The sequence below is a fragment of the Tachysurus fulvidraco genome, chromosome 1 (genome assembly GCF_022655615.1).
Source record: "Tachysurus fulvidraco isolate hzauxx_2018 chromosome 1, HZAU_PFXX_2.0, whole genome shotgun sequence".
Classification (NCBI taxonomy): Eukaryota; Metazoa; Chordata; class Actinopteri; order Siluriformes; family Bagridae; genus Tachysurus; species Tachysurus fulvidraco.
In genome coordinates this window covers 14,537,890-14,550,985 of record NC_062518.1, presented here as the reverse complement: position 1 = coordinate 14,550,985, position 13,096 = coordinate 14,537,890, and the positions used below count along the sequence as shown (strand labels likewise).

The 13,096-nt window shown below is 41.0% G+C and overlaps 3 protein-coding genes across 7 annotated transcripts in view; 2 read left to right on the top strand and 1 right to left on the bottom strand.

Annotated features, from left to right (window-relative positions):
* LOC113657015 (sialoadhesin-like) overlaps positions 1–13,096 on the bottom strand; it is a 230,996-nt gene that overhangs the window by 74,177 nt on the left and 143,723 nt on the right. The window lies entirely within an intron of this gene.
* Positions 1,238–4,299, top strand: dnal4b (dynein, axonemal, light chain 4b). 4 transcript variants are annotated; one of them, XM_027168623.2, is made up of 6 exons: positions 1,311–1,391; positions 1,754–1,813; positions 2,673–2,770; positions 2,873–2,954; positions 3,302–3,385; positions 3,565–4,299. In XM_027168623.2, exons 3-6 carry the CDS (start codon positions 2,766–2,768, stop codon positions 3,727–3,729), a joined length of 336 nt encoding a protein of 111 aa, XP_027024424.1. In that variant the 5' UTR covers positions 1,311–1,391; positions 1,754–1,813; positions 2,673–2,765; the 3' UTR covers positions 3,730–4,299. The 4 variants fall into 4 exon arrangements, with proteins under 4 accessions (XP_027024425.1, XP_027024423.1, XP_027024424.1 ...); XM_027168622.2 differs by lacking the exon at positions 1,754–1,813 and having other exon boundaries at positions 1,253–1,391; XM_027168624.2 differs by lacking the exons at positions 1,754–1,813; positions 2,673–2,770 and having other exon boundaries at positions 1,238–1,391.
* fam20cl (family with sequence similarity 20 member C, like) lies at positions 5,361–11,119 on the top strand. 2 transcript variants are annotated; one of them, XM_047812455.1, is made up of 11 exons: positions 5,361–5,522; positions 5,607–5,945; positions 6,933–7,108; positions 7,368–7,446; positions 7,644–7,736; positions 7,849–7,964; positions 8,109–8,289; positions 9,042–9,151; positions 9,245–9,326; positions 9,445–9,504; positions 10,339–11,119. In XM_047812455.1, exons 2-11 carry the CDS (start codon positions 5,608–5,610, stop codon positions 10,583–10,585), a joined length of 1,482 nt encoding a protein of 493 aa, XP_047668411.1. In that variant the 5' UTR covers positions 5,361–5,522; position 5,607; the 3' UTR covers positions 10,586–11,119. The 2 variants fall into 2 exon arrangements, with proteins under 2 accessions (XP_047668411.1, XP_027024383.1); XM_027168582.2 differs by having other exon boundaries at positions 5,402–5,522; positions 5,584–5,945.

Below are 13,096 nucleotides of genomic sequence, written 5' to 3'. Positions count from 1 at the left end.
AACTGAGTCAAGTGCCCTATCAGATGACATTCTAAGACTTTCAGATTGTATTTGTCTGTGTGGTTGAGTTCTCTCTCTCTCTCTCTCTCTCTCTCTCTCTCTCTCTCTCTCTCTCTCTCTCTCTCTCTCTCTCTCTCTCTCTCTCTCTCTCTCTCTCTCTCTCTCTCACACACACACACCCACACACACACACACTCACATCTGTGAGTGCTCTCAGGACAAGCATGTATTTGGGGCAGCAGTGGAATCTTCTGCAGCAGCCAGATGTGCAAGCGGATCGAAATCAGGGCAGACAAAGCAGAGAGAAAGAAGGGAGGACGTGTCACCTGATGTCGATGATGTGTATATGTTAATAACAAATCACACATGGACACAAGTACATGGACATCACACCCATACGCACTTGCTGAACAGCTCATTCCTTATTTTGTCCTCTTTTCCACCATTATAATAAGCTCAGATTTCCTGGTGAGTGTAGATGTGGGGATATGCCATCATTCAGGCATGAGAGCTTTAGTAAAGTCAGGTAGGTGAGAAGATCTGGGATGCAGTCAGTGTTGCGGTTCAACACTTTGGTGTTCGTGGGGTTGAGGTCAGGGGTTAAACACCGTAATCTTAACAAACGGACCATGTCACTGAGCCCAGTTTGTACACAAGGGTGTTGAAACAACCCTTCAACAGGGTGTGATGGTCAGATGTCCACAAACTCACACACATTTAGCCATATAGTGTAAAATAATAGGTGATAATTGTAGAACATAGCAGTGTTCTGTAGCTTTAAACCTGAACAGACTAAGATCCTAAAGCTTGCTTATACGAATGCCTTTCCTATATAAAAAAAAAAAACAACTTTGAGTAACTTCAATATAAGAAATTGTTCATTAAGCAATAACTGTCAAAGTTAAAGAAGGAGGATGTAGAACATAGCAGTGTTCTGTAGCTTTAAATCTGAACAGACTAAGATCCTAAAGCTTGCTTATACGCATGTGCAGGTTGGTGTAAAAGTTTGTATATTGTGTTGAACTCTTGCATGTCTCTTAGTAAAGATATGGTTGTTAAAAATGATCTTTGCCTTGCCACTCGTCATTCAACAATAATCAAAGTCTATCCATTGCTGTGGTTGTAAATAATGTAACATGAGAAGTTCTGTCCGTGTCAGAAGACTGTATATCAAGACAGCGACATCATTAACAATGAGTACAATTCAGCCTCTTCATCATCATCATCATCATCATCATCATCATCATCATCATCATCATCATCATCTCACAATGCACGAGAGTTCACAGAAGGCGGTAGCGGTTCTCTGTTCTCGCGAGATTTCCTGTTGCTAGGATCACGATGTCTCCTTAACAACCTAACCGGATATATCATTTCTCTCCGTTAAACATGTAAGGAATAAGTTATGCTGCTCCTGTAGCTAAATACACCTTATGTACTATTCTTTTATAGCGGTCGTATATGAATTATAGATGTATTTATATACGTATATTGTAAGAAACAAGCAGTTACTCGTTAGCTTAGCTTTTAGCATGTTAGCTAAATGTTTTGTTAGGTTAGCGCTAGTTTCGAAGTGTTGTTTTTGTTTGTTTGTTTGTTTTTTCCAGTTGAATTATCTTTCTAATTCTAAATAAGTGAATTTGAGAAAAGCAGATAGCTCAGATGATCATCTTCAGCTGTTTTTGGATATGAAGAGTGTAAATAAAAAGCACAGCGTTTATAACGACAGAACGTCACTTTCTGTTTATTTCAGACGCCCACAACATGAATTCATTCTGCACGTGCGGAGTTATTTGTTTACAAACACTGACAGGTTTTTTTTTTGGACTAATTACTTAAATTGCTGTAAATGAATTATACTTGTACCCCCCCTCCCCCCATGATACATTTCTAATATATTAAATAATTCATCTTCAGTATCTGCTTTATCCTGATGGTGGGACTGGGGTCTATAGCAGGAACACAGGGCGTGGACATAGGAAAGAAACCTACATACAAGCTTAGAGCACCACACATACACACACGTCACCTGTCCACCATGTGTCCTGGAGAACCCCATGCTAAACTCAACATAAAAACAAAATCTGTCATCAGCATGTGCCACAATCTCACCATAATAAGATCCATGATAAACCCTTTTTTAAAAAAAAAAAAATCCATGGATGTTACACGTAACCAGAAAAGAAATGCAAGTGAAATAGTGGAGCGGCACGTGATAACGATAATAAAACATGTCACTCAGTCTGCTCAAAGTCTTAAACGAAGTCTTATGCTACGTTCAGACATACGACGACTCGCAATAACAAAGCCATCGAAGACTGGAGCTATTTAATAAGAGTATCGACTAGAGCTGGGAGTCACATATATGGGAGTGAAGACAGTAGTGAGCACACAGACGGCTGAATTTTATAACACAGATACCAAATCTCCCTCTAGAATGTTTTGATTTAGTGGCAAGACTTGGAACGCTAGTCTCATCTCCCACTGATGAGTTATTACTATGGCAACCGCCTATATAGAATCACTGTGTGTGAACCTAGCTTTAGCAGAACGTCTTCCAAAGCGGATATTCTGCAGAAATATATACTGACCAGTCAGAGGATATCATCCTTTCTTTATTCTCTATTCCCTTTTTTTTCCCAAACAACCAACATCTTCAATGATCATGTTAGATTCTGAATTTGGGGAAATCTCGGAGGAGGAGGAATGGTACAAGTTGTGTGTAACAAACTACTGAAGCCAGACAATAAGGACAAAAGTGGATCATGATGTAATTACCTCAGTATATCAATATCAGATGATCAGATCAGAATTGATTAGACCTATTTGAAAGGACAGACATTTCATTGACCTTTCTATGCATTTGTTGCAGAGCAAGCGGCATGGCAGAAACGGGAGAAAGCAAGAAGGAGGACGCAGACTACAAGCGGCTGCAGAGTTTCCCTCTGATTAGAGTAAGAAGCTTTACTACCGAGTGGAAATATGAAACACGTCCTGTGTAGTTCTCTCTTTCACTATTTTCTTTTCCATCTTGAACTGCTTGTCGGTTGTTTTAATTTTAGTATGCTGCATCCACAACAATGTTGGCCCACTTGTCACATACAGCAGATTAGAAAATAGCTGAAGACACGTAGGAGTAACTTTACTGAACGTGTGATATCTGAGCGTGAACCGTGTACAGAATGTGGTGTGAAGATGACTCTCATCTCCTTTTTTTAGTTGCTTGTTCTCTTGGCAGTTCTCAGTCTGTCAGATGTCTCATTCTCTCCATCTCTCTCTCTATATATGTTTTTTTTCACAGCACACAGACATGCCGGAGGAAATGAAGACAGAGACGATGGAGCTGTGCGTTACAGCGTGTGAAAAGTTTGCATCTAACAATGAGGTGTGCGTTTGTGTGACTCGACATGCAGTAAAATGTAATACACAATAATAATAAAAACATTATCAATAATAATAATAATGACACACACACTGGTGCATTTAGACCACCAAAAATAAAGGATCGTGTGTTTGCTGTCATGTATCAGTATTTCCTCTTTCTTTGTGTGCACATGTGTCAAGAATGCAGCCAGGATGATAAAGGAGTCGATGGACAAGAAATTCGGCAGCTCGTGGCATGTGGTGATCGGCGAGGGCTTCGGCTTCGAGATTACACACGAGGTGAAGAACCTTCTGTACATGTTCTTTGGTGGAAGTCTGGCTGTGTGCGTGTGGAAGTGCTCCTAACACCCGTCACATCAATGCACAAACCCTTTGTCAAGGACAAACCAACGGCTGGAAACAAAAAGGCCCAGATCCCTTCACACAAACACACTAACACACACACACACACACACACACACACACACACACACACACACACACACACACACACACACACACACACACACACACAAATCCCTCAGCAATGAAGCCTATCAAGTGAAATGTGACATTTCACGTTTTTCTATTTCTTCGACGACTCTCACTCTCTGTGTGCTGCCAGACCATCTGGGTGTTTGGTGCTGTTTCTGCGCTCTCTCACTCTCGCCCTCTCTCTCTCTCTCTCTCTCTCTCTCTTTCTCTCTCTCTCTCTCCACATTCTACACCTCCTCCCCAACTGTCCTTCTCAGCCTGTTCTTCTTTGATACCTGATGTTCAGGAAATGTATTTTTATATAATAATACAAAGAAATCTATTTTTTCTAGACTTAGGCTGTGAATATAATATGTACATAGTTTCTAAAATGTCATCAATTTTTGCACAATTTGTGACTGTTTCAACTTTTATTGTGGAATAAAAAAAAAACTTTCTTGATTCATTTGTTTTTGTGGTGGAATCCTTGCATTCAAATCACGTTCAATCTCCATGAAAAATTTCTGCAACTCCATGCTTCCTCTCATCTCTCTTCTGTGTGTGTGTGTGTGTTCAGATCCCAGAGCAGCCCAAAGAGCTGGCTTCATGCCTAAAGGCAACGAGATACTCAAACAGTACAGGCAGCTCAAATAGAAAACACAAATCAGTGTAACGCTACCAAGAGATAAGCTGCCCAGTCTGGAGCTGTGTGTGTCAGACATAGAAAATCATCAGAAATCATGTTTGTGTGTCTTTGTGAAATGAGTGTGTATAGGGTGCTGTGACCTGACCTCGTGTGCTTCTCCCGATTAACATACGATTGGGATTGGTTTGCTACGTTCCTTTGCTCAATGATGTCAATAAAATCGCTATCTAAACTCAATGGTACCACACACACACACACACACACACAAGTGCCAGAAAGAGAGAAAGAACAATGTGTGCATGTAACTTTTAGCATGTATTATTATTCTTGGGGTCTTTTAAAATGCTTTGTCACAGGCCTGGGTAGTATACCATAAAACATCCTACCCATGACACCAATCATACCTTTAAAATAAGAAACTACACAAAAAAAAAAAAAATCTTGCTTGGTTATGGGCCCCCTGGTGGCTATGGGGCCCTCAGTATATTCCATTCATTCATTCATTCATTTTGTACCGCTTAACCGAACTTCTCAGTTTGAGAAGTTCAGATAACTTCTCAACCTGGGCAGAGTGCCAACCCATCACAGGGCACACACACAATCTCTCACTCACACACTACGGACAATTTTCCAGAGATGCCAATCAACCTACCAAGCATGGGTTTGGACCGGGGGAGGAAACAGAGTACCTGGAGGAAACCCCCGAGGCATGGGGAGAACATGCAAACTCCACACACACAAGGCGGAGACGGGAATCGAACCCCCAACCCTTGTGGTGTGAGGCAAACGTGCTAAGCACTAAGCCACTGTGCCCCCCCAGTATATTCCACTAGATGCAAAATGTACACGGTCTCTACTTGTGTGACAAAAAGGGAAAGCAAACACACTCCAATCAGTTCAGATCGCCCCAACCTGGCAGAGACTGGAGGAGAGTGGGGAAAGAGGGAGAGTAAACAGATGAATAAAACAGTGCCAGATACCAACATTTGCTCTCTTGTTCCTGAAGAGCTAGTGGAACGGAGCGGAGCCACAGAAACAGGTAAGAACATACTTTACATCGTTAAAAACTTCACTGTCCAGGTCATTAAAGAAGTATCCAGATTCTGTCTGTTTCTTCTGTCAGCATGAGGGCGTGTCGGTGCCGTCGCTTGAGGAGTGTGTGTGCCTTGATGTTGTGCGTGACGTTGGCTCTGCACATGCTAGCAATACTACTGGTCCTGTCGACATTCACCTCAACCTGCGAGCCTGTTCAGCGGCATCAAGCTCGACCTCACAACCTCACCTCGACCAACCTCACACACACCGGCTCTACCAGCAGTCGTGTCAGAGCAGCTGATCTTGCCAAACTGGAGGCTTTGTTCTCCCACGCGCTGTATACCCTGCATAGTCCATCAAGTCCTGACGATGACACTCTGCTGCGAGTCCGAACCCAGGCGAGCGAGGAGCACAATGCAGAGCAGTGGTGAGGTGTAATCATACAAGGTTCTGTAAAAAAAAAACAATAAAGATGTCAAGTGCATTGTTGAAAAATCTAAGAACTATGAAATTAAATTTGCTTCTCACTAAAGAGGAAAGCAGGAGGGATTTGAACAAATATGCTTTTGGTAGAGGTTAATGTATTAGAATACATAATGCAGTTCATGCTGCACATGGATGGTAGAGGTAACACATATTTTTCTTTGGAGTCTTCGCTGTCTGTTTCCTGCACACAGCTGTGTAACACCATGGACAAACATGCTACTAGCACAAGCCTGTAAAGTGTTGTTACAAACAAGTTCATTCATTCATTTTCTACCGCTTATCCAAACTTCTCGGGTCATGGGGAGCCTCTGCCTATCTCAGGCGTCATTGGGCATCGAGGCAGGATACACCCTGGACGGAGTGCCAACCCATCGCAGGGCACACACACACTCTCATTCACTCACACACTCACACACTACGGACAATTTTCCAGAGACGCCAATCAACCTACCATGCATGTCTTTGGACCGGGGGAGGAAACCGGAGTACCCCGAGGAAACCCCTGAGGCATGGGGAGAACATGCAAACTCCACACACACAAGGCGGAGGCGGGAATCGAACCCCCAACCCTGGGGGTGTGAGGCGAATGTGCTAACCACTAAGCCACCGTTTTTATTTAGTCCTGTGATTCCATGGGCCTTATTCTTCAGCACCAATTACTGTGGTGACTTTTCCTTGCATATCCCAGGTTGGTAAGATAGAGTGCATGGACAGCCATGATAGAGTGCCCCGGCTGGAACCCCCTGACCTGATCAGCAATCCAGAACTTTAACCCTTGAATCACCAATGTTGCTAGCCTAAGCACCTTTTCTCCCTCACATACACTAGGGTTTTTTCTTGTTAGAAGTGTTGGCACCTCTGGTGTCAGTTGTTATGTTGCCTTGCTTGGCCAATCTCAGTCTTTGCACTTCTGATCCCTCCCATTAAGGTTAAGTAACAGCAAGGAGGGCTATGATCCTATCTTGTGGAACAGCAGTACAGACACCCATCCTCCCTGGCTTCGCTTCCACCTCAGCATCTCCCGCTGGCAACTTTATCAGCACCGAGACACCAACCTGGCTGCTGTTCTAGAGCAGTTGTCAACCCACCGGATCATCAGTGTAGGTAACTGATTCTAATCTTAATATTACACCAGGAACCAGGAAGAGACAGATAGTGAGTAAGAGAAAGAGAGCAGGGAGACCTCTAGTGTAGAAGACTGGTCTCTACACCTTCACCTTACAGGGATTTTAGTGAAACCCAACAACAAATGTAAGGTGTCAAAATCATTCCTCAGGATACGTTATCTTTGATGAGCAATGGATATAACATTCATATAAGACTCTCAGGTAACATCACTTTAAAAGTTTTTGTCCTGTATCAGTTCAGAAAACAGGAGGAACACAGCTGAAGTTAGTGATTACGTTTTCGAACTACGGACAAGCGCTCTTCAAGCCCATGAAGTGAGTCCAGCTCTTGACTACGATTTGCACGTCACAGTTACACTCATGTATTGTCACCTAATGCCTTACCTTATGCGGTTACCATTCAAAATAGCTTCATATTGAGTGATATGGAGGCTTTTAATGCTTTAGTCCATCTGAGATCATTCTACTTTACCCACCTATGAATTACTGAACCAATTTTGTGTGTGTTACAGACAGGAGAGGAACGACGAGACTAATGTGAACCTGTACTATTTTTCGGACTTTGAGAGGCACAACGCTGAAATTGCAGCCTTCCACTTAGACAGGTATGTGCCTTGACATGGCTGTTTTCACACCATGAAAGCTAATCTCAGAACACTTTCACTACATTGCTTCCTCTTCCTGCCTCTTGCTCCCTCCCCTTTCCGTTTCTTTAAGGATCCTGGGATTTCGGCGTGTACCGCCGGTTGTGGGAAGGCTGCTTGATGTAATTAAGGAAGTTAAAGACATCACCACTGATCACAAACTGGCTAGGACCTTCTTCAATTCTCCAGGTTTGGTATACAAAAAAAACCCCTTACAAACAAAAAAAAATCTATGTTAACGATCTGTGAGTTGTAAATGTGTTGTGTTAATGGCTGTTGTGTCAGTTCTTCTGTGGTTCTTATGCTGTGCATCTGTCCATGTGTGTGTTTCAGTGGGAAATTCATGCTTTTATGGCCAGTGCTCATACTATTGTTCCACGGAGCATGCCGTGTGTGGTCGACCCCGTGCTCTCGAGGGTTCCCTTGCAGCCATGTTGCCTGACCTTTCCCTTGCACCACGTCGTTCCTGGAGAAACCCATGGAGGCGCTCGTACAGCCGCAGCAAGATTGCTCTGTGAGTAAACTGTGTGTGTGTGAAACAAGATAGGACACTGGTAAGGACTCATTCACTACACATTCGTGACACTGTTGACTCATTTTCATGACATACTCATTTCCTCATCTGTCACTGTAAAAACCCAAACATACCAAATGTGTTGATATCACGTGTTTTTGTAATGGTGGTTTTACCCATGGTATGTCAAGCAGGATCAGAGTCTAGCTAATGATTTAAAAAATTCCACTAAAAAACGTCTAAAGTGAAATCCCACTAAGGTAAGTAATCATTTGAGAGCTACAACAAATACAACAAACATTTGTAGATGAAGTCGATTAAGGCTTCCGAACATATGACGATATTCCTACAAGGGAACATAGTGTACGCTGATGATCCTTGTTTTTTATGTTGCATTGTGGGATTTTTAGTGAGTGAACATTGCAGTGCAGTTGCAGAGAGAGAGATAGAGAGAAAGAGAGAGAGAGATGATTGAGATGCACCCTAAGTGTATCTGTGTGAACAAGTGTGAACTGAATAATAATATGCAATGAGACATTTACATAATTTGTACAGAACATGTCACCATATCAACAATTACATAAGTTGTTTTTTTCCCGCAAACCTGGAATATCCACCATACCGTTTTATTTTCTGTGACTACAAAAACATGGACTTATAAGAATGAGGGGTGTTGGTGAAAACTGATAGGTACCAATGTATATTATTATTCAGCATTTCATTAATAATGGAGATGCTGAAATATGTTGCAGGTGGGAGGAAACCCCAACATACTGCAATGCGGTGAAAAAGACTCCGCCCTATGACCGAGGCACCCGATTGGTGGATCTCATCGATATGACCATTTTAGACTTTCTGCAAAGTAAGGTCTTTTAAGCATTGTATTGTTTTAAAGTGTCCATTAATTAAAGTAGCCCTTTAAACATAATTCTTTTCTCTGTTATGGAAATTGTAGGTAATATGGACAGACACCACTATGAAACATTTGAAATCTTTGGCAACAACACGTTTCTACTACATTTAGATAATGGAAGAGCGTGAGTATTTAGATGTGACGGAAACTTTGCACACATTTTTCATGCGTATGGGAACGTCATATATACAGGTTTGGCTTATGGGGTATTCACTGAGTGTTTGTGTGTTTATATGCCATAGTTTTGGTCGTCACTCGAAGGACGAGCCATCGATCCTCACTCCTCTTGTGCAGTGCTGCAGGTAAATCAACATCTCTAGCATGCGTGTTTACTTCATGAAGAAATGTACAAATGTACAAAAAATCCTTAAGGGGACAAAAATACAGCAGATTTTTATATGTGCTTAAATATTCAACCCCTTTGAACCTCTCCACATTTTGTAGTGTTACAACCTGGGACTTAAAAGAACTGTGGAATTTGTGTCTCATGTCAATATGCACAAAAAAAAAACAACATAAAACAAAGGCGTAACAAAGAGGCCTAGAGTATATCTGAAAGAACTGGAGAGATCTACTGCATACTCAATAAAGCTAGGTTTGCTAAAAGACATGTTGGAGATTCAGAAAACGTGTGGGGGAAAAAGCTTGTTTGCTGATGAAACCAAAATGGAACTTCTTTGTGCCTTGGCACAAAAGGTACATTTGCCAGAATACCATCACCATGAGAACATCACCCCTAGAGTTACTAAGAGAAACATGGTGGTGGTAGTATCAAGTGAAGCATGGTGGTGGCATCGAGAGTCGTTTGGTGCTGGTGGCATCAAGAGAAACGTGGTGGCATCATGAGAAGTGTGGTGGTAGTGGAGGTAGCATCAAGAGAAGTGTGGTGGTGGTGGTGGTAGCATCAAGAGAAGTGTGGTGGTGGTGGTGGTAGCATCAAGAGAAGTGTGGTGGTGGTGGTGGTAGCATCAAGAGAAGCTTGGCATGTTGATTTAGACTCTTGGTGGTTCTTGGTAGAGAGCCTCCTGTAGACAGTATCACAGTGTTCTTTCCATATTCTTTATTGTTTTTTTTTTTTTTGCATTATTAAAAGTGTTATTATTCATTCATCCTGTTTTAATGTGCCACTTTCACAGGATCCGTCGCTCCACGCTGCTCCGCCTGCATCTGCTCGCTTCCCCTCAGTATCGTTTGAGTGATGTCATGCGGGCGTCTCTAGCTCAGGATCCACTGGCTGCTGTGGCTCCCCTCCTCACCGAGCCTCACCTTTTGGCCTTAAACCGCCGTCTGGCCACAGTGCTTCAGATCATCCAGCGCTGCCTGCTTCAGCACCAACACCAACATGATGTCATATACGATGATATGACTGACTACTCAGGCTAAGAAAGTGCTCCTTTTATATGTGATGACTGCTTTATTCACTCTAGCGACTAGTACTATGCATTGTGTACTCGTCCAAGTCATGCTCAGTTTTTTACTGACAAAAACATACTGAATGGCAGAATTGTATTATAGACTATAGCCTGGGTGACAAAAAAGTGATAGCTGGTCATTTATAAAATTTATATTCTATTTTAATTCAAATAATAAAACACATTAGATGTTCTTCCACAAACACGAGCTCACAGATTGACTAGTAGTGCTGTGATTGACAGGTGACAGTCAGTATGACCCACCCACCCAAGACAGCACGCATGGCTCCCTGATGCAATAAATCTTACGAATCAATTCAAATAAATGTCTACAACCAAGTTATTTAAGTGAAAGAAGTCTTAGCTACTCAGGTAAAATAAATAAATAAAGATTAAAAATAAATAAATAATAAAATAAATCAATAAACAAGAAATATATTAGTCATAATCTAAGATTTGCAATCTGGAATAAGATGGTGTGCAGAAATAAAAAATTTCAAATGTTTGTGCCATGTATCTATTCACTCTGTATTATAAATGATTCCTTTCAGTTTAATCGCTATATTCGTTGGTCTGTTTAGTTTATGTACTGTATATAGATTATAAATGTGTTTACAGGCTTTACAGAGTTTTGGTCAAGAGGAACATATTTCCCTAAAGGTCATTTTGCTGCTGCAGTGTTCAGAGAAAAGCAGAAGTCACCACCGGCTCGTTGAGCAACCAGCGTTAGGCCAAAATTTCTACACGATTGAGGTGGGGTTTTAAAGGCGATTGTGCCACCCACATGACACAGGCAGGCCCCAGACACAGTATTTACACTTTGGGGAGTAAATACTAAACGTACATATTTTAATTGTGGAATCATGTTTAATAATATTAATATAATGGTGCTGAGCATATAATGGTGATGATTTGAGCTCATAGAAAACATAGAAATGTTGATATAGTCAAGAAATCAGAATCATTATTCCAGATTATCCACCAACATATTTCTAATTAATTACAATACCTTACAATTATCTGCTGTAAAAAAAAAGCCATGTAAAGGGCTTAATATATATTTGATTATTGCTGATTATTTCTGTTTTGTTCCTCATTATTCTTTTTGTTTGTTAGACGGAAGTTAGTTAAGTCTGAGTCAGATTTAACAATCTTATTTTAATAAAATAAATACGACATGAAAAGAGCTTTTTAGGACACTATTTTTAACCGGAACTGAACCATCTGACATCGCTGTTGAGCAGTAGACAACTGTTGGCAAATCATTTGCACATTAATTCCTGTTTTTTTTGTGTTACACTCCGTGCAGACGACATTCGAAAGTGTTTGCACACCCGGCTTGTTGATGCAACAAATGAGATGTGATGATTTTCTTCGTATAAGGCCCAAACTCCATTATTTATTTTCATACCCCATAAAGTTGAGAAGGATAAACACCCCCACCCCCCAAAAAAACCCAAAACAACAACAACAACAACAACAACAACAAAACACCTTTTCGTTCAAAGGTTACTAGGATTGCAGGTTTTTGGATTGGGCAAATGGCGCAGCTAATTTCAGCAACATTACTGGGTTGAGGTTTTCAGAGCTGTTGTGAAGGCGCTTATACTGTGTTACTGTGTTTGTGTACAGCCTCGTTAAAAATATATATGTGTTTTTTTGTTTACTTTTAAATAAATAGTATTAGATATTTTGACAATCTGGCATAAACCTTTCTGCTACATGTTCTTAAATTGTGCAGCCATTGGTCTTTAGACGTAACGTACGTAAGGTACACAGGGACGCAAAGTTTTAGCATTTTAACACCTGATCCCCTTTTAAAGATTCGATCTCAAGTCTACAGCAAATAGTCTTTATTAATTTTAATACTTAATACGATAATAAGATGTACAAATTGTGTTTATCAATTAACTACTGCTATGAAGGTTCTAATGGGAAATGAGCTCTCATGTTGATTATTATTCGCCTTAGACTCATAACTTAGTAGGAAAAAAGTCTCAGGTGGGATTTAGACACGAGCCTCAACACATGAACTGTCTGTCTGTCTGTCTGTCTGTCTGTGACTGCAAAATCGAACCTACCTAGCTATAGAAACACTTCAGATCGTCAGCTAGACAAAAACAACACCATTCAAAAATGAATTAAATACTTCTAGGTCATTTAATGTAAACTATTTCTTAGCGCTTTTATATCCACTTTCTTTCTTTTTGTCATGAGGTCAAAAATGGCCTCAAACTTGAGATCTTTGAGTAACATCAAGAAACCAGACTGCATGTGATGACATCATGGATGACTCACACACTTGGTGCTCAAAGTGTACCAAGGAGACAAAAATGAAATAAAATAAATCAAACATAACCTTTCTGAAAAGTTTACAACCCTGTACTTTGGCTCACTGGGTGATAAATGGTGCTTTTGGATAGCATGATGTACTGTTTATGTTTTCACTTGATATCATATGCCAACATATGTTTTATTAATA